The 25,475-nt window shown below is 38.2% G+C and overlaps 1 protein-coding gene across 1 annotated transcript; it reads right to left on the bottom strand.

The window, feature by feature from the left end:
* Window positions 1–7,770: 7,770 nt before the first annotated feature.
* LOC104578289 (protein hinderin) lies at window positions 7,771–25,464 on the bottom strand. The gene is made up of 5 exons (XM_088520171.1): window positions 25,394–25,464; window positions 21,895–21,930; window positions 20,108–20,247; window positions 15,788–15,882; window positions 7,771–7,995 (listed from the first exon to the last, which is right to left on the bottom strand). Exons 1-5 carry the CDS (start codon window positions 25,443–25,445, stop codon window positions 7,869–7,871), a joined length of 450 nt encoding a protein of 149 aa, XP_088376297.1. The 5' UTR covers window positions 25,446–25,464; the 3' UTR covers window positions 7,771–7,868.
* Between the last annotated feature and the right edge of the window lie 11 nt (window positions 25,465–25,475).

Raw genomic sequence — 25,475 nt, 5'->3', positions numbered from 1 at the left:
ATCTAGACTGTTAAAACCATTTCATGAGTGAAGGCCATTCTAAGGTTAAAAACAGTAAGATAAATTTGCTACTGATTAATAATAAAGCCATTCATTTTATTCTTCAAATCTAAAGTAATTACAAGCCAGAGTATGGCAAATGGATTTAGCTGAAGCCATTACGTCAGAAGAATCCTTTAAAGAAGGACAGTAATTTAAAAGACTAAACTGAATAATGAACTCTCCTGAACAACAATTATTATGAGATTGATTTATTGAAAGTGTATTTAATCATGCAAGAAATGTTTAAACTTTCCAAAATAGTTCAGGGAGGCAGAGAAACCAATAGCATAGCCAGCCCGACATCCTCATTACAGTCGAGAAGCTGAAGCAGATGGAGAATTCATTTAGTTTGGAAGGATAAAGTACATCAATTTCTCTGAATCCACATTTCTAGTCAATTTGTTACAGTACCAGCTTCAACAATTAATGATCTCATTTTCCCATTTGTGCCTCCTTTTAAGAGATCTCAGTCTTTGTTTCCAAATGAGCCCAAATGTCATAAAGGAAAAATTAAAAAAAAACTAAAGCTTTGAAAACTCACATATCTGAAGCCTAATGTTTCTGCAACGTCCACAAAAGCAAAAGCAAAATTGAGCTAAATAAATAGCTTGGCCATCTTGAGCATCCAAATAAAAACAAAACAAGACTGCCGCTTTACACCCAGAGAAATACAGTTTGCCTGAGCTACTTAACAGAATTTTTAGGGTAAGTGATGCTGTACAGGTGAAGAGAAGCCTGGCCTCTGCCATTGCAACATCTCTCCCATTCAGAGCTCTCCCATGGAGTTCAGACACAGCCAACTCACCCGCATAGGCAGTGCTGGGATCCAAACTGGAGAGCACACGGACAGCATCACGTCTGCACTCGAGACACCCTCGTGCTCCCAGGCGAGCAGGGAGGGTGTTGGCGAGAGGCACAACCTACAGCCGGTACCTACAACCCACAGGGCAGAGCTCCAGAACTTCAGCTAGCCAAGAGTGCAGCTCAGAAACACCAAGTCTCCAGCACCATCAACAGATCCCCTTAGTACAAAAATGCGTCTAAAGAGAGAAGATCTGTGCAGACAGGATAAATGCCACCAGCCATAGAATCATAGAATCATAGAATCATAGAACGCTTAGGGTTGGAAGGGACCTCTAGAGATCATCTAGTCCAACCCCCCTGCATACCTAGAGCACATGGCACAGGACTGCATCCAAGCGGGTTTTGAAGATCTCCAGAGAAGGAGACTCCACAACCTCTCTGGGCAGCCTGTTCCAGTGCTCTGTCACCCTCACTGTTAAGAAATTTTTCCTTAAGTTCCTATGGAATTTTTGATGTTTCAGTTTCCGGCCATTTCCTCTAGTCCTATCAGTGGCCACCACTGAAAAGAGACCATGACCGTCCTCTGCACTCCCTCCCTTGAGGTATTTATATACACTGATTAGATCCCCTCTCAGCCTTCTCTTCTCCAGGCTGAACAGGCCCAGCTCTCTCAGCCTCTCCTCATATGGCAGATGTTCCAGGCCCCTGATCATCCTTGTAGCCCTGCGCTGGACTCTCTCCAGCAGCTCCACATCCCTCTTGTACTGTGGAGCCCAAAGTCCTCATCTTTTACCTTAGCAGGTCCTAAAGACTCTATGCCCCAGCTTCTGGATAAAGCATGTTGTCTCCATTTATATTAGCAACCCACAAAACACTTCTCAGAATGAGCCACAATGCAGCAACCCTTTCTCATGGCCCACAACCATATTTCTACACTGACAGTACCATCTCACATACAAAATGCTGCACTTCTGAGCATGAACTTTTAGGATAAAAACACCATATAGCTGCTCTTCTCCAGAGCAACGGTAGACTGATTAAATGCCTTCTGCTGATCATACATAAGTCTAGCTAGCTAGGATTAAACTAACATGTAAAGCTGAGTTTTAAATGAATCTGCAGTCATTGATCCATTTGAACACTCTATATTACAATACATTTCACCTTGTTTTAGTTTAAAAGTTCATAAAATATTCAAAATATCTTATTTACCCAATAGTCCTTGACTGATGCTTTTACATTTAGAAGTTCTTAAATACATACATTATTTAGCCAATACTGCTGTTACACACTAGCACATAAATATTCAAGGACTTTTTAATAAGTTCAGCTTTTACTCAATAGACCATAATGGTTGCTTAGAAACATATATTAGTTGGGAGACCTACAATATAAGTAAGGGAAACACCTCAAAGTGTTCAAGACTGAAGCAGATACATAAAATGGAGGAAAAAGGCAAAAAAACAATTAGCCATTTTCCTACCATGCCCTCGAAAAAAATGTAGCACACAAGAATACATGCACCCATATGTGCACGTATCCATACAGGAAAAACAGGAAGGGAAAAACTCAATACTGCAAAACAGTGGAACTAAACTGAGAAAAAGATGAGGGTGGTAGCAATTCCCAGCCCTCAGTCCCTATCTTGTCATTATTAAACCCACGTGAATGATAGCAAAGAAGGAAAATCAGCATTAGATTCTGCCCCAGGATGTTTTCACGGAGTAATCTGTTAACAGCAATAGGTAAAAACTGACTTTTAAGTAAAAGACAAACACCACTATTAGATCAGAATCAAGACCAAAATTTTCCAAAAGCTGGTAGCCAAAGTTAGACTTTTAAATTGTTCGTGAATTTTAAATAAACAACCCGACTGAAGAAGCACTGGGCATGAGAATCCTGCAGGTAACAAAGCTTATTCTTTATATTGCAAATTTTTCTTCTTGACACTAATCTCTTTCTTGAAAGGCCAGCTATAGGAAAAGGTCATATTAAAAATTTAAAGTATGAACTTTATTATATTTAAGGGGATGGGAGATGGCATGAAAGAACCCTATTTTCACATAAAAATTCTCAATTATACTATTAATATCTCCATTCCATTTCTATATGTCATTGTGTTCTTACCGTAAATTCAGATTAATTGCCCACTCACAAACACTAGCACCAGGAATATATGCATATATACATATGTGTGTATGCACACACACATCTGATACTAAGGACCACAAACGCCAAAAAGGACATTGCTAGAGACTTTCCATGGAAGACCTTATTGGTTTATTTCTTCATCTGAAACGATGTTTTTGAGAGTCAGATTAAAAAAAGGAATGGAAGTTTTTCTTCTGCTCATTTTCAGAAAAGCAAATTCAGTGTTATTTAGAAAGGTAATCATAATATAGAACAAATCTAGAAATTCTAGTCTGATCCATGCTTTTTTGTCATTTTGTTCTGTAGTATTAAGCATGTCTTAACTATGTTTCTTCTGTAAAATAACCCTAACTCTAAATTAACATAGAAAGGGAGGAAAAAGAGGGAATACATATTTTCTACTATTTCATTCCGTATATGCAAGAGCAACATAAGTGCAAGTATTACAGAACAAGTAAGACTTTTTTAAAGTCTTAAGTCAGTATCATCAACTAACGACATCATCAGATGAACTAATTGTCATGTTAAGTGTATGCAGAACCAAGTAATTAAGTCATCCTAAGTAGTTACAATATTAAGGAAATGTGTAAACACTATCTGTGGACATTTTTAGACTAGCCAAATTAATCATGTGGGATTTGATCTTGACTGGGCCTTCAAACCAGAAAAATCAAAACGGAATTTTACCAAAAGGCTTAAGAAATCCTGGATGCACAATTACCTAAAGAAAAAAAAAATGCAATAAACAATCTCTTCCTCCTTTATCCAAACTGATAATTTGGGCAAGGAAACACTATTTCAAAATATCTTCCTTCATACAGCTTAGAATTCAATAATAAAGTTTTTTAGAAGTTGTTTCTTTCCCAAAAAAAAATAACGAGAGCTGAGTCTGGTTTTCCCTCTTCATTTATGCAATAATATTGAATTTGTACAAAAATACCTTACTAGTGATAATAAGAAAGACTAAAGACCATAATGAAATTTCTTGAGACTTTGTAATAACTGTAGTATTTGTTTCTTAATAATCTCATTACTTTTTTTTTTTTAAACTAAAATATGTATATTGAAGGGGCATCTTAGGACATATTTCCCTCTTTCTTAAATGAAGTCATTTTGAGATCTGTATTAATAATAAGTGCTTGAAAATATGCTAGAAAAGAAGACAACCAGAAGCTTCTCTCATCACAGCTCCTAAGCATAAGTGGAAGAAGCTGCATTAGCCTACAAGCTCAATGCAGAGCACTGTGCTTCTCCCTGAATCTGGAAATGCAAAGGGAACATGCAAAAAATGCAGAAGGACAATGAAGTTTCAAGTCAAAGACTCCAAAGAAAATGCCAGGCTGCCTCTAAAACCACAGTCCCACCACCCAACGTGTACTCCTTATGATCGGGAAATACAGAAGCAAGGAAAAGACTTACTAGGAGGGATGTTGGGAGAGGCAGGGAGATAGATTAACATATGGTGAGCTTTCTCCCACCATCTTTCTCCTGAATTTGGTTTCAAAGCTTGCATGATGCTACAGGACACTGAACAGACACATTCATTTTCATCAGATGTCTCTCAATCATTTAACTAACTCTAGAGAATCTGTCTTCATCCTGCCTCTTCCTTAACCCTGACTGCTCTTCCCCAAAACCTTCTGTTAAACTCACCAACCATAGGCTTCACTTTCACGTAATCCAACCTTTTTTTACTTTCTATTTTTTTTCTTTCAGTTCTAGTTCTCACTTCCCCAGTTAAACCTCTATTTACATTTTTTCCTCTAATTCCTGCTTAATTTTCCCTACCAGAGGATTCAATGTTTGAGCACCTTCTCATCCTCATATTTAAAAAATCCTTATTTCTGCCTATTCCAGCCTCTATTTTTTCCCTTTTGCCACTGTTGAGTCCAAAACATAGTCCCTTTCTCTATTTGACCCCATAGTCTCTGATCTCTCCATTCTCACTCCTACACAGATCAGTTTAAAGTGGCACGCAAGGCAAAAAGTTAAACCAAAATAGCCGCTTTTAAACAAATATAAGGAGCTATTGTGAAAAGTCTAAAGATACCGCGTTAAGGGAAAGGAGCAGAGGACAGCTTGAAATCCTTCTTTTTCTTTAATTCTGTGATAATAAGTACTTGGCATCCCTAACTGCCTTACTTTGCTGCCTTAAGATTCACAGTGTGCTCATCAAGGCCCTCCTTTATTAACTCTATGTCCTGGAAAGAACTACTCTAATCTACTTCAAAGTTTCAGTCATAAAGGAGAAAAGAATTGACTTTATGTTTTCATTAATTTTTAGTTGTTATTCCCTACCTAGACGGTACTGACCAATTCCAAAGCAAATGTAAACTTTGTCTGCAGACATATATACTATTCTTTTTTCAGTTCTGTGCAATTACACAAAATTCTACAGCGAGACCAGTGCACACTACCTATTTCCTCCTGCCATGTTTCCGTTCTGACTTAATAACATACTCAAATTCAACTGTATGGCTAGACACAGCTTCTCAAAGAAATGAACCAAGGCAAAATGAGGAAATTCTGCTTCTGAAGTAAAGAATTTAAGCACAAAGTAGATCCTTGCTATAAGGATCTACTATACACTATAAATAAACATACTATATAAGCAAACAAAAAAAGGGCAAAACAATTCACACAGATACAGGCTCCTCATGTTTTTCAAATTAAACCTCTACCAAGCTCAAATTACACTTTGCTGGATATCTGCACCCATTATGTCATAAATAGTGATTTATTATTGGAGGATAATTTTAAATACTGGAATAGATGTAGGATGCAATTTATTTTCTATAAAACTACTTCTAGGAAAAAAAAGAAATAGGTAGAATTGATTTTGTCAGACCTGATACTTTTTCCTTATGCTATTATATTCCTGATACTTGCAAGTGAACACGGCACATTTTAGGAGAAGTTTAAGTTACAGAATCTGCATTCAGCTCTGGAAAGTCTGTTGTTGCTTGGCTCTCCAACAACCTTCAAGAGTTCAGAAATCACAAGATATGTCCACAAGGTATGTGAAGAATCTTAAAACATTTGTATAGGGTAGGCAAGTATTCCTACAGTTAAAAGTATATTGTTTCAAATTATATCTTGTTTTTTATTTCTAACTTGTATAGAATTTTATCAAATGCAAAATTGCATGCATTAACAACTCTACCAGAATTCTCATGAAAAGTACTCACACTTGTGCAGTATACTTCTGATAAAAAGAGAAAAAAATACAAAGAAAACCCAGCATGGCTACTTCCCAGCAACCAAATTAGCCTCCAATGAATTAGTAAAAGTTTTATGTATATATAAGGAAAAAAAGTCTCATCCACATTCATTAGCTGACAGAATGTTTACACTGTAATACACCTAAAAATCCAAAATTAGAAGAAGCTAGTGCAAAAAAAAAAGAGTTGTAGTTCTATCTGATGGCTCTTAATACATCAGACTTACTATTTTCCAGGAACTGCTCCATATCAGCTCAGCCTGTTATTTGCATATTATTTAGTACAAACAGCAGACGGAGTTTTATCTATCAATATTAATGCCACTCTGCTTCAAGGGATCCTCCAAGCCATCAAGAAGAACTCCCTGTTGTTAAAGGCAACACATCACTGAAGCCCTTTTACAAATTAACCAAATTCCATTAAAAAAAATGCATTTTCTTTAATAAAACCTTCTGGAGTTCACAAGCTTTGAAATACAATTACTCTAATTTTCAGGAACCTTCCTCTAACTTCATGATTAAGTTTGTAGACTGTTTATCTCCACTTATTTTGTTTCCAACACCTGCCTATAGCTTGAAGATTTGCTTTTTGTCTTAGCATTGTCTCTGCTCCTGTTCACCTCATCACCACCTCAGTCTTCTCCTATGAAGCCAGGCACTATTCCTAAACAAACAAACGAACAACAAAACATCCACACCTTAGTGTCTTCTCATAAAAAGTCATTCACCATACTGCCCATCAGCTTGGGCAGCCTGTCTACACAACTTCTCTACATCTTTTTTTTTTCCTTGAACAAGTCACACCTGTACACAGTACAGCACATAAGGTTTCATCAAGGCATTCTAAAACAGCATTAGTGCCTTTCCTACTTGAAATAGCTCCAGATAAATCACAACACATCTCTTTGCCTTAGTTGTAGATACAACACTCAAACCCCACTGTAATCTACTGTTATCCGCCTGGGGAATTAAACAAGAAAACATCAATACAAAAGATGTAGAAGAGAAATGAGCAAAACCACTTTATAAAGGTCTGTTACAGCACACTGAAGGGAAATTATAATCCTGCAACATCCATTTCTGCAATGTTATATTCCATGATAGGCACTAAGCGTCTGGTCAGGGTGGAGCGGAAGGGGAATAGGGAGGAAGTGGCAGACAGCAAGAAGAGGAAGAACAGCTAACTCTGTATCAGAACAACCACCAGCACAATCTGAGCTGGCTAAATCCCTTAGTACGTATGCACAGAGTAAATGTCTTCAGTATAAGCTGGCATAGTAAATACCATACAAGGAATGCAAAGAAAGCACCATGCTAGAGAAATTTTATACCTCAGTTACAATAACGTAACAGGATTACATGGAGAGAAAAAGCAAAGCAAAGCAAAGCAAGCTATAATCATATTTTAATGCATAAATTCCTTATTGCCATTTTTAGTTGACAAATATCTATTTCATAGCAAAACAAGATCATAGGAACAGCTGGATGGCAGTTTTAAGCTCAAATGAACCAGCGGCACATGCTGACAAGTCATCTCTCTGATTGCTTTTGAATGGCAGCACATGCAGATTTATTCTCTGCCATAAATTAGAACAATTATTTCTCTGTAGTTCAGTTTTTATTTCAGACAGTGAACCCTTGCACACATTTTTTAAAGGATATCTTCCCTTTCCTTGATGATAAGTTCATTCTGCTCCTCTAGCTGCCTGATCTTCTTCTCAAATGACTCCTGCTCAGCTTTCAGCCGCTCTTCTGTCACCTCCTTTTCTTCACTTACCCTGAAAAAAAATGGAAAAAAAAAACAAAGGCCCTGTCAGTGTGGAAAAATATATTATATGTACATACACACTTTTTTTTTTGCCTTTTTTTTAAAAAAAAAAAAAAAAAAAAAAACATATAATGCCTGACTTAGAACTCTGCTTTCCAGTTAAATGGATATCCTTAAATAGGAATTTTTCATATGGTTGACTTTATTACATTAGGCTGGAAGATGCATATGCCTTTATACAATAAGTATGTTTTCAGAGACACTGGTCTCACTAGAAAACACATACGTTAAAAGCCGCATGGAACTACAAAGCAAGGGTCTGAGTCCAAAAGTAGATTTGTACAAGCCGTTTCCCTGTAGCCATAATGCAGACCCTGAGATCTATTACAGCCTATGGCACAGACACAGAAAGCACAATTGGCAAAGCTTACATGCCAAGACAGAAAAGATTTTTTTTTTCCTCATTCTTAGCCCCTAAGCAAACATGTCCTGGCACATTTACTGACCAAATATAAGTCCAAGAAAAGAACCATTTTTCTTGTTAGCTTTCTCCAAACAAAACAATTTGTCATTTATCAGGTTGCAAGTGTAAATTTTTGTTTTGTCTGGGCTGTGGCATCCTACATCTTGCTGCTTGGTGTAAATAATTGGATCAAGATTACAACAATCATTTATTCTGCATTTCAAGAGCAGGTTACAAAAACAGTTATTCTGGAATCGCGCAGGCAAGACCACCATAATGCAAGACAGAATCTCATATCTATGCTAAAATCATGGCTTAGAATTCATAGTTCTATACATGTAGTATCTACAAAAATGGTAAGTAACAAGCTCAGACTAACAAATACTACTGCTTTGCACTTCGGCATTTCCTGTTATTAGAAGCTCTTAAAATGTAGCCTTAATGTTGATCAAACAGCTGCCACAACTTCGGTGATCAGAGAGCACAGCAGCAAGCTTCCAGAAAACTTTAAATCTTAAATTCCTTTAATGGAAACAATCCTACGGAAAGAGGAGAAGGGGAGAAAAATATGTGCATTGGACTATGCTTTCCATTTATCCCCTCAGACCCACTGACATTCTTAACAGAGAGAAACCCATCCAGGGACTCAACCATCCATTCGACGTCATGACTTTTCCCTTAGGAGGACACAGATGTGTTTTGACATTCCAGTGGAAAAAACATAATACAACAATTGGGTCAGCACTCTGGGGTAAGGTATGGACAGGTTATATCCTCTGCCTCTAAGATCAACCACAGCCCTTGCCAGTACAGCTCAAACTATATAAAGCTGGAAATGAATAATACTGAAACTCACTCTTTCTCTACAAACTTGGAGGTAGAAAAATAACATCTCGCATAGAATTAGATCCTGCAAATTAAGGAAGTTTGAAAGTTCAGAAGAAGCTTAATTAGAAAATTTCTCAGTTGCACAAAAAGCCACAGCTTTTAAAAGGTAGCAATCATCTATCCTTATTTCCCACATGGAGTTACAGGTACAAATGCCAGAAGTTGCATACACAGGTTTTTGTAGCTAACCAATACCAGTTGGTTATCTCTGAATCTGGAGCTATAAGCTATGTGGCTACAGCATATATGGCCTACCCTCATATATAATCAGTGAAGAATCATAGAAGGTTTCCTGCTTCCTAAAGGAAAAAAAGTAGTAAAGAAAAAAGGATAAGAGCCATTAACTAGAAAATACAATGAAAATAGTAATGACTGCACAGGTGAAAGATGGGAAGGAAGCAAGAACAGCAGGGAAAAAAATAATCAGAATAGAGGGAACAAGTCATGTCTCCAGGCACTACACAAGAAAGGATGCTTGCTCACTAACTGCAGGAGTGATGTTGCATTAGAGGAACATTCAGGACAAGTGCAACACTGGGCTGGGTTGCTGCCTCAGAATATTAAAATCGAAGAAAATATACCTTAAGAAATAACGGAGCACTAAAGGTACTACGCAAAACCTAGCAGGCCTTGCTAGGCCATCTCTAGATTCTGTCACTTGCTATTTGCCTCAGTCTGCATTGCAATCACATGCTGAACTCATACTCAACCAGGACTACAGCAAGTTGTCATATTCCCAGGCACATGAATATACTGTATCACATATCTTATGCAGTAAATGACTGAGAACAGTAAACGATCTTGGAAGAACCGTGGCAATGTGTGGCTTCCGTGGCACGGAAGAACCATGCTTATGTATCATAAAGTAGGAGACAGCCCAGAGAGGGCAGGCAGTTAGAAGACTGTTATTGTTATCCATAGGAGGTGACAAAAGGAAGTTAAAGAAAAAGAACATGACATCATCAGATTATGCTGGATCTATGTCACAACCAGGACAGAGCTCAGGGAGGAGGGATTTGTTGTTTGCTTTCTGTATATAGACATATACTTACTTCTTAGCCTTCTGGCAATAAAGAACATAAACTTTTTTGTACAACTAGGAAACAATTGCTGCCAAGAAGAAATATTACATGGCTCACAATGCTCTCTATCAGCTCAAGATCAGAAAAGAGCAGTAAAAAGGAAAATACCCCAAACTACAGAAGATGCAACTCCCTCACTGGGCAAGGCTTCTGTGCGTGGCTCCACTGTCACCCTCCACAGAAAAATGGAAGGCCGACTGCTAAGAGCAAGCTGACAAATCAGTAAAACTGGGTCTGCTCTTCAGCATCTGCAACGTTTCCTTGCACACCATGTACACATAGCTGTCTCACTGCACACACCATCTCTGTTCCAAATTCACTATACTATATCCAAATTCACTTACAAGATTGGGTAATTGTAAATTAATTTAAAGGTCTTAATTTTATTTAACAGAAGCCTCTGCAGAGAAAGAAAAATTCATGATGCAGATATCACAGAAAACTCTCCTGTGACACCAACCTTTGGGCTCGAATGCATTATCAGTTGCACTCGTTATGGGGTTCTCCTAAGCACACTACTGCTACAGTCATTGTAACTGCATGATCTGAAGGACTTCATGGTCAGGCTGGCTTGATGACACTAAGTCGCTCCAAGTAATAAGCAGATGGATGTTCTCCAGGTACCATTCTTGAAGCCCTGAACAGATCAACAGCACTTGAAGTTATCTGTAGTGAAAAACTGCCATGCACAAGAAGTAGCCATCATATGATCCACATGAACCACCATGGTTTATGCAAGGCATAAAACCTCAAAAGAAAGTCAAGCCTGAAAGACCTTAAAAACTTTACAAAATGAGTTTGTACTGATACAAATATATTTTACCTGATAAAGGAATAAAAAAATAACAATTTTGACTTTTTAAAAAACAGCAGCAAAAATGATCTTTTAACAAGTGAAATCAAAATTCAATGGGAACTGTGGCTGAACAAGTTGAGAGAGAGAAGGAGAAGAAAGGAAAAGGTCTCACACCGGAGTCAATCCGCACATGCTTCTGACAAAAAGGGGCAATAAAATGACATTTAACACTGGAACTGTAGGGAGGACAGTGTACATTTCTTGATCAAGTATGCTTTGCATAAATCTGATATGCTTTACCCAAATGTCACAGGCAGTCTATATAAATAATAATAAAAAAGATAAAAGCTCCAACAATCATAGGGCATAACTGAAAATGCTGCACAATGGATAAATTTTATAATAGGCAGCTTGCAAAGTAATATAAAACAAGATCTCACAGCACAAATGACTTTTTAAGTACAAAAGGTAGGTGTGATTGGTGATGCAATAATTCTAGGCATGTTTTACCTATCAATGAGTAGTAATTTCCCAACAAGCCTAGGGACATCTCATTTGCAGTGTCACTCCCTGGCCAATTAACAGAACTACAGCACAATATTGTGTCCCAAAGAAGCGTGTGTGCAATACACACACGGACATTTACATCAATGTTAAAAAACAGGTAACAATATGGTTAAATATGAGATGGGATGACCCTGGAGAGAATACAGTCCAAGAAACTAAGACCTGCAGATTTGTAAAATAGATTTCCACAAGCAGGTTGTCCTTCAAAGAGTCTAAGTGCTGGTAGGAAAACACCCCACAGACACACACTCCAATTGTTTTACTGTTTTCATTTGTAATGATTTCCCTATTCCGTAATCACAGCAAACTTTCTTTTTTATTCTAGTTCTCACCTGTTGTCAGAAAATTTCAGTTTTAAATCGTCAAGTTCATATCAGTACCAGCCAAAAACATTTGCAAAAGCCGTCCTGGTAGGCAGGCTCAGAGACTGCCAGCAGCCTAGGAACAGATTTGGAATCCAAGGTATTGGGAAGTAGGAAGCATTTTCTCAACTACAAGCAAAGAACCATCAGAAGGTTGTTCTGGAAGCTGTCAAGTACATGTCATCCTGGACAGGCACTGGTCTGTCTTTAGTCTGATAGCAAAAAAAAAACCACCTTGCATCTCATTTTGAAAAGGACAAGCACTCCCTCCTTTAGGTGAAAACAGGCATCATCGTACCTTTCAGCCCAATTTCCTTTTGAAGATTTGCCAAGATGACATGAAGCTGGATTTCTCCGAGTACTCCTTCTTACTTAAGAGAAGTTAAAGTTAGATACCAATTCTCATCACTAATAGCAGGACAGTTCATGAAAATTTCTTATATTACTTGTCTCCATTCAAGAGAAATTTGAACACTCAAGCTGTAGCTTAACTGTGCAAGGAAGGAAGAAGCATCCATGAGGTACATGCCATAGCAAGAGCCAGAAAGTAACACCACCATAGCTATATATCACAGTTGGGAGTCAAAGCATATGTACATACAAACATATCCACACACTCCTTGCCAAGAAAGTTACAACCCTCACTGTTCAATTAAATGCTGAGGAGCAAAAGGGTCTCAAAATATGCATATAACTTAAAACATACTCTAGAGTACCTTATAACCACTCTCAGTATGGTGTTTGGCAATTTATTAGTGCACAGCAGCCAACTGGCTGGGTCCCAAGGGACCTTGCACTGCTCCCTGTTGGAAAAGCCTAATGTGTCCTGACACCAGCACAGAGAACAAGAGCAGAAATCTTTCAGTGTCCTCACCGTGTCACTGCTCATTTCATTACATAAGCTGATGACTGTTTCAGGAGTTTCCTGCTCTAACAAAAGTTCAGAGAAAGTCTCTCTCTTTTTTTTTTTTTTTTTCCTCCTCTTAAGACCACCCTACACATACGGTGATAATTAAAATCCTGGCTGACCACACTCAAAACTTTCCCATTTACAAACAAAGCACTTTAGAATGTGCTTATTATATCCAGGGATTGCACTACAAAACAAAAAATCTGAAAAGAATGTGCTGGCATAATCAAAGAAGAAAGTCTACAACATTCAAGTCTGAAGATTCAGCTTGTCTCGGAGGGAAGATGGACTAGATATATTCAGAGAAAATAAAATGTTTAGATTTATCGGTGGCAGCACAGAGCAAAAACTAAGATTATTTAGCCCAGAAAGGAGGATTAGAGAGGATACAGCTGAGTTCTTTCTTTCAAATCAGGCTCAAAATCCAATTTCATCAGTCCCTAACTGCTAATGAGATGCCAGCCACTGGATTGCTCAGCAGGAGTACATCACAGTCAAGCACAGGAACTGGATTTTTTCAAAAGAGAAGATAACAATATTGGTAGCATTAGAATTTACTCACTCCAAGGCAGTCTCACACCGGCGTATTAGCTTATGTACAGGTACATACTTTATCGATGTTCAAAACTACATTGGAAATGAGAGTTGGAAGACAGAAAAAATAGGAAGGGAAAGGAAAGTACATTACCTATCCTTCAGCAATAACAAAAGTCAGAGGAAAGACCAACATCCTGCATGGCTCAAGAAAAACATGGCTGAAATTCAAGCCCTAGATGTTAGTCATATTTTGTCACTGGTTTCTATGCAAAGAATTTTACCACTTTACAGCTTCTTCAATGCAGTCCCAAATATTGACTATTTGCAATAAACGTGCAGGAATTAGTCTCAGCTACCATTATTTTCAATCAAGAACAGTAGCAAAATAAGGAACAGTAAAATATACCTCTAGTCAAGCAATATTTTTATTATTCCAAATATTTATTGCAGGACAATCTTCTAGAAAATTTTCAGCATTCAGCTGTTGTTATTTTCTTTTTCCTCTGAAACAGAATGCTCTACTGAATGCAAAAACCATCCAAAATTGCTCGACTAGACATGAAAATTACAAAAAGTTTCTAAAAAGTGACAAGGTGAGCAGAATAAAAGTTTAACTTCCCTATTACTCTGCAAAGGTCTTTTAATTACATCCAATAAAAGGATGATTAGGTTTAAAGATAAAAGAGAACTAAGCATAAAATAATAGTGTCCCACTAATTTTAGTTTTCAAAATTAATGTTGCCACACTTTCTATTTTCCTTTAAAGAAATGTCAGGCAAAAATATCAAGCTGTCCTCAGGGAAAAATCAGAGCATCTCAGATTTAAGAAGAATCCTATGCTCAAATGACTGAGTGTACTAGTATTCACTAGAGAGCAGTGTATTATGAGGAACAATGTAATAAATGGTTCTTTTTAATATTAGAATATACCTCTAATGTATGAACAGTGACAGCAGTGTCCGAATAGCGTCAACATTTGACAATTTGCAGACTGGCTTCTAAGTAATCTAGTCTTTACAACGTCCTTAACTAGACATCTCCTAACACAGCAAGATAAAATAGAGCTTCAAGCATGAAGAATTTCAGAAGTGACTAAAATATTGTATAGCCAGAAAATCTATATTGATGTAAATTATTAGCAGGAAAATGGCCAGCAGAATGAGGTTAATCAAAGAGAAAATACTCATGGCTGCACCAATGACTTGTTCTATGACCTTGATAAGCAAGTACATTTCTCTGTCCTGATTTTCCAAGATAAAAGGGAAAAAAGAAAAAAAAAAAGAGTGGTATTACATGCCAGTTGACACAAAGCAGTTGTTCAGTAGCTTAGAAATTGTATTATGTTCCAGAAAAACTTCAACTATATAAGTCCTTGGAATCTAATTGCATTTCACAAATTAGCATTCCTAAGTGCTGTGAGAAAAAAAAAAAAAAAAAAAAAAAAAAAAACTACCATCGTCCCGTGTGCCTTTCCCAGCATTATAACCGTTACATAAGATGACTGCCAGGAACTTGGAAGGGTGAATCCCCACTCACATCCATCCTATCTTGCACGTCGTTCACCTTTGTGAATGCAAGTAGCACTGAAATGAAACTCAAATAACCAAATAACCTTTTTTTTTTTTTTTTTTTTTTTTTTTTTTTTAAAGTTGAGACACTTCAGTCTCTCCTCTCAACGAACAGGGGAAACTCAGAATTAAACACAGCAAAATAAGTGAAGTTTGGCAAAGGAAATGAAAAAAATCACACTCCTCTATTGCTCTGCACAAGCATGGATAAACACAGAAAGCACACTTTTGCCACAAGATCCCTGATCCACCTGTAATGTGGAATTCCATATAAATATTCACTCTTGTCAAATAAGTCTGAGTTTTGTACCAACAACACTTGTGGTTTCAAAAAAACAACATATACTCACATACAGCAAACGAAACTCTAGCCCTGTAACTAGTTTTATATGGATGAACTACTGCAGGTCACAAAACAAGCTCTTGTTTTCATTTTGTTTTGGGGATTTTTTGATCAGGAAACAAGAAAAATTCATTTGGCCACTTCATTGCTCATACCTCATTCAGCAAGACAAAAGTTATCTTACACTAATATACAGCTCCATTATGCAGTTCTACATTGCTTGATGTTAATTAGAAGAATGACTCTCCTTCAATATAATGCATTTTCAAGTAATGCTTATTCTCACCTGGCAAGTTCTTTAATTAAGTTTGCAATGCGTCTCTTGTCCTCAGGACATAAATCCTTCAAAGAAGCACTCTTCATTCCTCCATCATTAGTGACCTGAGAATTGAAATCCACATTTTAGATAGTGTTTTTTGAAGTAGAACAAGCATTTCATAAGATATTAAAGGTATTTCAGAACCTAATAATTAGAAGCTTAAGTTATATAAATGCCAACTAAAAATAAAGTGCATATTTCCTAGCTGTAAGTACAGCTCAGCGAAACAAGTTACCAAATTAGGAAGAACTCTTCTAAGAGGCTTGTAAACCAAATGCAAGTTGCTTGCTTCGATACTAAACATGTTAAGTTAATTTTCAAGACCTATGTCATTCACTGCTTCATACTTAATAAAATGTAACTGCTACTTCTGAATTGGAAATCTAGTGTAGAGATATCCAGTCCAGAATCAGAACTTTAGTATATTGAGATCCAAAAACACAGAGCAAAACAAAACATTTTGCCTTAGTGTTCATGAAAAACATACAAAACAGCAAAAAAAGAAATACAATATATTATTCGTAGAAGATAAATCTTCAAGTCAAAAGAGTTTTTAATACAGGAAGCGACACAGCCTTTTTTTATTGCATTGTTTAGTCACTTACTACTTCTCCCTCTCAAAAGGGCTTTAAAAATATTTCAGCACTTGAGTTCTTTAAATGCATTCCTTTAGCACACTGAAATCTACAACATTTGTTATCAGTGTCCACCAGAGGGCATACTATAGCTCATGTTTGCAACAGTCCCTTGTATTATAACAGTTGTCATTACCTATTTTGGATGTTTCAAAGCAGAAGTACTGCTTAGCTTTAAATCTCTTTGATTTACCAAAACCAACTGTAGGTCAGTGACTCAGTAATCTAGTGCTAGTGATATACACAAAAGACTCTCAAGATAAAAGGAACAAAATAATAGTGCTAGTCTGCCCAAGATTTCAGTGAATTTAAATATTTCCACTTAATCTGATTTGTTTATCTTTAGTTTAGATACTTTAAAGCCTATAAACATCTCTGAGGGCATACGGTGCATAGTGCAGGATAGCAGAATGCTGCTCCAAAAGCACGGCACAACTTCGACAAGTTCACACAACACAGCACAGAATAACCCCCAACCACACAAGCAAACTTCGTGCTCCTCTCCCTTCATTACCAGGAATGGCAGTTGATCTATGCACATCAGAGAAGAGGCACCCTCTTCCATTCTGAGCTAATTGCTTCTCCAACAGTGGCTTAAAACAATTAAGTGACTATGCAGTTTTTGAAAGACAAAAGGAATGATTTTATACAGAAGGATGTTACACCCACATGGCCCTTCAGTACACACTCCTCCCCCTTAAAACAGAAACAAAAAATATTTGGAAAACAAGTTTCACAAGGCAAATTAAACTTCTTCAATGCTTTTCAAGGCGCCATCTTCTTCCACAGCTTCCTGCCCAAACATACATTATTTGCAGTCATAAATATGATAAAGAAATTTATCATATTACTTCAACTAAACATTTAGTTGAAGGTTTGTTTCCCAGTCTAAAAACAGTTGAAACTGTTTTTAGCAGATAGCTGAAAGAACTTCTTTAAAAGTCACTTTTAACTCACAAAAAAATGAGAAGTTGGAAGCTTTTACTGAGGCAGACTCAGATTCCTCAAGCCATTCCCACAAACCATATACATATTCTCAAGGAGATTTGCAGGGTAAAGAAGAAAATTTGAAAAGATAGTCTGTGCTTTTCATGTATTGCCCACAGGTACTGACAAATGGCACTCACAAATTCTGAGGCATGTTTGTACAACTGCACCTATAAAAAAGGATCTGTGAAATGATGCAGTTACAGCTCCATTGCAAAACTCACCGTAAGCAAGACAGAGGCCACGACTATAATTTGTCCAGATTTCTGTACTTTCTACACAGCTCCCTATCTCAGAAGTTTTCTAGATGAAACATCCTATATAAGTGGAAAATATATTCCACTTTTATTCCACACCCTGGAAGACAACAACATAGGTGGACGAAGGCAACTTCTGTCAAATAAGGAGGAGGAAAATGGAAAACTACGGCCAAGAACATAGCAAACCACTGATTTATTAGAAGTGGCAGAAAAGCTCCAGAGCCAAAAGCTAGCAATACCTTTTCGAAATCTTCCCAACAACTCTCTTAAGCTCCTAGGTAGTACTCAAGTCTAACCGAATAAGGAAAAGGTAAATCAGTTTTGCTAGAATTCATATGAGAGTGAGATACAATCCCTTCTCTTCAAGAGAGGATTCTGGTAAATCACACCGGCAAGCTATCTAGCAGTACAACAGAGTAGTTTATCAGAATAAAATAATCAGCTATCCCTGAAAGGTCTATTAATACACCTGAAGAGAATGAGTTTTGGTCATCAAAACTCCTCGTGAAAAAAGCTTTAAGAAGCTTTGCTCTTCTGTAGCAAGCAAAACTTACTTGCTCTCTTTGCTCCAACTAATTCAGAGTTTTCCTTCAAAATAAACGTGCAAAGTTTTCATGAGGTTTTTGTAAGGTGAGAAAAAAAAAAGAGGATTTAAAAAACACAGAAAAGAGAAAAGGTAAGTTGGAATCCATTTTATTAACAGTCTTATAAAAGTACACCCAAATCTCAAATGAACATCTAGTGTCTTAGGCTTTGTATAAAAAGAACAAAGAATGGAAAAAGGAAAAAATATTTTCTGAACAAGTAATACACATATACCAGCTAATCACTGACGTATCTTCCACACGATATAAGAAGAAGATTTTCAAGTGAAATCCGAAGGCAGCTATAAAGCAGGGGCCTTGCAGATGTTTATGAAGAGATGCTTCTATACAAAGATTCGGCATAATGCAGGTTACTCATGAAACTTCCCAACACATCAGTGAAGAACAGCATTATTTGCAAAATGGAGGTACCTCACCAACCTCCTAAAAACAAGTACTGAAAGACAGAGTAACAGAAATGAAGACGACTGGTAAAGTCTTTAAATATGAACACTAGTTACTAGACTGTCATGCTGTGGAGAGCTACTAAAACAACAGCAAGGATGCTGTCAGATCCAATTCTGCCTCAGTTTTGGATGAGCACACAAGGCAACATGGCATTTACGCAGAAGACAGAAGAGTATCTTCACCAAGATGACAACAATTAACAATAATGTTAATAATGATGTTAATAATTAACAATGAACAATAATTAATTGCATAATAGTGTAACAGCCTCTTTTCAGTGGTGGCCACCAACAGAACTAGAGGTAATGGCCACAAACTGAAATACAAAAAGTTCCACAGGAACTTAAGGAAAAATTTCTTTACAGTGAGGGTGACAGAGCCCTGGAACAGGCTGCCCAGAGAGGTTGTGGAGTCTCCTTCTCTGGAGATCTTCAAACCCGCTTGGATGCAGTCCTGTGCCACGTGCTCTAGGTGACCCTGCGTGTGCAGGGGGGTTTTACTAGAGATCTCTAGAGGTCCCTTCCAACCTGAAGCATTCTATGATTCTATGAAAGCTTCAGAGACTGCTTTGAAGCATAAAGATACCAAATCTTATTGACCTATTACTGCAATGCTCAAGATTACTACTACACAGAGGTCTTAAGAGTATTTCAAAGACTTGGATAGTCAATGTGCTATCCAACTCACATTACAAAGACAGCCTCTTTCAAGAGATTCCTAAATATTACAAGATCTACCAGAACACAGAACTACCTTCCAAAGGAAACATCACTGCTTTGAAACTTCTAATGCAATAAACAGTAGCAAAATCATCACTTGTTCCAGGCATAGACCAGACAATCTACTAAAGAGAACCAATGATAACATCAACTGACAGTTACTCCGATCTCCAAGCTGCATTTTAACATTAATTGTCAAACATGGAAAGTTATTTTTATGTTAGTAACACAAGTGACCACAGCAAAAAGGTCTGAGAAAACTTTTTCAAGACCTGTTTCTAAGACATACAATTAGGACAGTGAGACGGAACAGACTGAAACACTCATTCCTCTGTCTTCAAGTAACCTTGTTCTGGAGCTGCTCAGAGCTATTCTATCTACATATCTACCGATCCATTTTTTTATATAGCATCAGTTCTAAGTCACTTAAATAAATTCGTCTTTTAACCTTTGCGTGCTTGGCAGGTCATTTCAGTAGCGAAGTAATTTTTGCCAGCAAAACACCATGTCAAAAAAATGGCAAAAAAAAAAGAAAGTTTGCAAGAACGGTTGCATTGTAAGATTGTTTAGCAGTTTTCAATCTGTCAGTTTTTACTATGCACGCTCTTTAGAAGAAAGATTAGCATATACTAACCTGCGGCACTGTCATATCTCCAGTGCTTTTACCAGGATCCATAGAAACAGAAGCAGCAGCTACAGGCACAGTTAGGTTAGGTTCACTTTTCTGATATTTTGGCAAATACCTTGTTCTTAAGTTTCCTTTGGCAGACATTCCTGTAGATTGAAGAAAAAAATAAAATTATGAAGTCAAAATAGACCCTTATCTTTCCTCCTACAATAGGACATCAAAAAATTCATTCTTGCTTGCGCAGCTCTTTTCTAGAAGAATGAGAATTTTGTTTGAAATTCACCACAGCCTCAGACTCCAATATGATGACTATATGATGAATATATCAGCAAAAAAAAAAAAAAAAAAGAGGTACATGCCATGGGTCTGCATCCACCCACATGCACATCAAAGTGAACTCTGCAAACGTACTTCTTGTTTTTCATCTGAGTTTTAATGCATTTCTTTCAAGCGCAAAAGCACAAGCCAGAGCTTCTGCTTTGACATGCTTGAAGACTAAACAGGAACCAGAAATAATGCTGAGATCAGTGTTACTCATACAATATCTTTTTTCCTTAATATGGCAAACCTACTGATTGCTCAGACTAATTTCTTGTTCCTTGCAGAACCAGGCATATGAGTAAGTCTGTAAGGCACAGACCTTCTGCAAAAAGCTGTCATAACTAGTATTAGCTCAGATGCACTGACTCATAAGCAGCACCAAGATTTTCAGGGCTCTTTTATAAAAGTGTCAACACTCACACTGACAAGGCCTTCCAAGGCCAGATTAAAGCCAGAATCTTCCTGATACAGCCTCAAGCAGCAAGTCTTGACTCTTCAGAGCTGCCAAGAGTTTTAAAAAATATACCCTGAATTTATACAAGAAAAGAGAATACATTTATTTGTGTAATGAAGTTTAGAAGTGTGTCAGCAATTCAAGTGAAGAACTAAGTTGTAAGCTTTATGATCTCTACACCCTACACAAGAAAAACAATATAGTTGAAATTCTCCTCACATATACAGGAGTGGAAGAATATTTCCTCAAGTAAATTATTTTGCATCCTTTAGGACCATTGCTTTCTTACCAGAACATAGAGTATAATGATCTGACATCAGCTGACTTGAACAACGCTAGATACAAAACTCCTTCAGAGACTTTTAACAGAGCTATATTGCCAGTTGAGCAATAGTCTGAATGGCATTTGTGAAGGGTAACTATGCTACTCCAAACAGACAGCAAGATTTCTCAAAGTTTATAGCTGTTGGACATGTGGACATGTAATGTATAGCACATGTTTTTGCTGAATCTAATGTTACTTTAAAAGTTGTCCTCTATGCTTGAAAACAATTAGAAAATTCTGCAGAAGGGAGCCTGAGAACACCAATCTTCTCCCCAGGAATGCACACAAGAATGCATAATTTCAGGTCACAAGAACAATTTCCATTTTATTTTAAACAATGAATCTTCATTTTAACTCTTCTCCTCAAAGCTTATAGGAGAGCTGAACACGTCTAACACTTCAAAATACTTTGGAGACCACATAAAAAATTCAGCTTACCTCGCAGACTGGATGGAACTATGCTGTACTTGTCATAGAGACAAGTCCCCTGAAACTGTTCATCTCATACTGTACGTTTAGTTAAGTAGCCAAACATAAATCCTCTGCTGTAATCCTCAATGTCCCATTACAAGTTAAAGCACTTCTGATGACTCTGTACTTTAGACAGAAGTACACAAACCACATACCTGAAAAGGCACTGCAAAGTTTAGCATTCACAGCAAAAAGCGCTTTCTTCCTAATATAATGTCATACCTGAAATATATACCATGGGCTGCTCATCTTCAGAAACTGCATGTAACTTGATTAAAGAAAGTAAACAAGAAGCATAACTTTGGCCCTTTAAATAAAAATACAAAAATAAGCACTTTGGCCCTTAATTTAAAAAAAAGCAGGCTAGGAAAACAAACTTGCCACACCAGAGAAGCACCAAGAGCAAGAAAAACTTGAAATAAAAAATAAATAAATAAATAGAAAAAAAGAAGAATGACAAATGGTCTTATTAACTTCTTCATTATGTGTTAACTTTCATCCATCTTCAGGTCACCTTCACAAAAGGTACCAGGGACCAGCCCCAGGTGCAAGTCCAGTTACTAAGATAATGAAGCAATATTTATTTAAATTAGAGCAGGTTATCATTACATAAGGAATCCCTTGATACGTTTCCATGTATCCCTTGACAAACTTCGAGGACAGCTTATATTCATGCTGCTATTAAATACTTTCTGTATAGTACGTTCTAAGAAACATAAATGAGAATAAATGCAAAAGACTTCAAAAGAAGTTGGTCAGTCTCATCTGATCATCACATGACGAGTAACAGCTGAAAGCCTAGGGACTTTTTCCTTTAACACGAGCAGAATCTGTTCTGAGGCAATTGCAAAGAAAAGCACTTCAAAAAAAAATCAGTAACCTAGAGTTTAAACTATTACTTCATTGCATCAGACTCTCAAAAGCACAAAGAACCAGGCAGCACGTCACCAAACTTGAATGCCTCCCTCCTAAAAGTCACTCTAAATCAGACTCAACACAATTCACACAATTCAAGGAAGGGTGGAGCTTTCATAGTATCTTCCTTAAAGCAATAGTTTCAGATGGACAAAAGTAAAGATTTTTTTATGCCCACATTCTACTAAACCAAGAAACCAACACAATACATCAATTTTGCCTCCTTTGTATTTTGTTTATGCCTCTGTTTTGTATATCCTCTGTGTTTTGCTTATATTTTGCTTATTTTTCTCAGCCTTCTCAGTGTGGTCTACAAGTTCAATTACATAATTTCTGTTCTGTTGACAGTAAATCCATTTAAGATTTTACATAGTTATTTTCATCCAAGTAATGTTTGGTTGCGTAAACATTTGAGCTGACTTATACCAATCACTTCCCCAAACCCTCATTTCAACTAATATTTTATTTTAATAGCTACACTTTGAAAACTTCATTTAGTAAGTTACCACACAGAGGACAAAATCAGCAACAGTCTGGAAGCTTTCACCTCTTGACAGCAACTTCAAATTCAATCAATACCAGTATCCATCAGAAAACTGCCACTTAGCACACTGGAAATAAAAGCTCGATCACAGGCTTGCTTGAGATCATGATGTCTCCACATTATTAGCTCTTAACAGTCATCACTCACCAGTCTTAGTCCACAGTTTGAAAATACCTTTATGTGGGATTTCTGTCAAAGTCATTTATCCTTCTACGCACTGTGAAACTACTTCTGATCTCACCTAAAAACTGCAGCATGCAGTTTCTCTCAACTGGTTGCAAAAAAGTGTTTATGGGGTCACCCTATGAACCTGATCCTGAAGCTGGAAAACCTGCAAAAGTAAAACACTGCACCCTCTTTCTCCCCAAAAAGCAACAAGACAGACTGAACCCCCAGTCTGGATCACAGCTCAGCCCAGCCGGCTGTGTCACCACAATTGTGGCAGCAACCCTCAGGATGCACAAGAATATCTGCAATTCTTACTACCACCAGAAACAACAATCTTTAGCACCAGCGATAACTTTCTCAACTGGCATATGGCTAATTTGTGTTGAAACACATGTCTGTGAAAAATAAACCAGATTTGCTTAAACAACATTCAGCTTTCAAAGTCTGGCTCCACTATTACTGCTGCTGTCAATAGAAACCCAGTAGCAGGATTAAGAAATAGAGCTGTTGTTATTGCTCCCCTCCCCTAGCTACCTGGGCCTCTCTCCCATTAAGTTTTGCAACCTAGTGCATCAGAATAAACTAAAGTCAGATCAATACACACTTAATCAGCTAGGCTGAAAACTGCAGTGCCTCAGGAGCTGATTCATAAACAAGTCCGAATCCATGTCTCCAAGTAAAAGACAGGGACAACACCAGCTTCAACCATTTAACACTAATCCATTACCACATGCCTCAAGTCTGCTAGCAAGATGACTGCACACATTTAAAAAAAGTATTAAACATGCACAGCATTAAACACACATAGCATTAAAAAAGTATATCTTACGATTTACTTTTGCACCATATGCATATATATCAGGAGACATAAACTTTACCAAGATCAGAGGCAACAAAGATAAAATAAAAGTGTATGTCAAGTGTATGCCCTATTCCCTGGCATATCTTGAGGCACAGGGCCTCTGCCAGGCTCAAAACAGTGTGTTTAGTCATGGGAAACAATCTGCTGGCCCAGTTTTAATTGGGATAAACACAACTACAGCGTAACTATGCCAATATTTCCACAACAGGCCAGAACACTGACAGTGCAGCAAGAAATCTGATATGTGCTTACCAAACCTCATCCCATTACACTCAGAGAAAGTTGGATGCAATTTTTAAATACAAATGGGCAGTCTTCCACGATTTGTAACAACGTGTCCCCCAAACACATTCCATTGGAGAGACGGCCCATTTCCCTCCTGCACTGGTTTGCAGGGGGTTTGCAGTCAGGCACATACACATTAGCACATACAAACATGTGCTTCTCAGTCATTCTAGCTGATGCTGGAACTGCATTCCCAGTGTTGGGCAGAGTGACACCATGAGTGCCCTACAGCTACAGCTAAATCTTTAGCTCCAAAGTCTTTACCAGGCAGGACAGCTAGCCCCTAACACCTTCAAGTAGCTGAGCTTCCAGCTGAACCTCTTTCTGGTTGTTGGACCCAAGTGAGCCCATCTCTCTGGCCAGGCTTCTACAGCTAACGACCACCACCTACTCCAGCTGCACATCCAGCCTAGTTTAGGCTCCCGCAATCAGCACTTCCACATTTCCTACAAACCAACTTTCTCTCTCAGAGGCCACGCCAGCCGCCAGGTCCCCTGCAGGCTCATCCCAGGACCTAAGCCTCTAAATCGGGCCTGGACTCCACCCACAAAAGCCACGGACCTTTTGCTTGCTGCCAGCAGCTCCAGCCTCAACTTCCGCACGTGTCTCCACAGACCCTTGAACAGGTTTCCACCGCCTGGACCCAGGTCCCCTTCACACTTACCTCCCCGCGCTCTCAGGACACGCACAGGCGGGACACCTCCCACCGCGGGCCGGAGACTTTGTCCCCGCAGCCCAGGTGGCTGAGCCACCATCACCAAGACACAACCACCCCCACGCCGCAAGAGCGCCAAGCGACCCCCTCTTCTCCCGGTCTCCTCGACGACGGCCGCCGCCGGGCTCGGGACCGGCCTCAGTTTCCCCACGGCACCGCCCCCCAGCCGGCCCCGGGCACAGGCCCCGCGCGGGCCGTGGCCGCGGGAGACCCCCCCGCCACGGAAGGATACGGCCCTCGCTCCAGTAAACGCCACCACCCGGCCCGGTGGCCGCCTCCGCCATCTTGAAACAACCGCCACTCCCAGCGTGCCC

The sequence above is a fragment of the Tinamus guttatus genome, unplaced genomic scaffold (genome assembly GCF_059628265.1).
Source record: "Tinamus guttatus ecotype Peru unplaced genomic scaffold, ASM5962826v1 Tinamus_guttatus_pri_ptg000081l, whole genome shotgun sequence".
Lineage (NCBI taxonomy): Eukaryota > Metazoa > Chordata > Aves > Tinamiformes > Tinamidae > Tinamus > Tinamus guttatus.
This window is presented reverse-complemented; position numbering and strand designations above follow the sequence as displayed.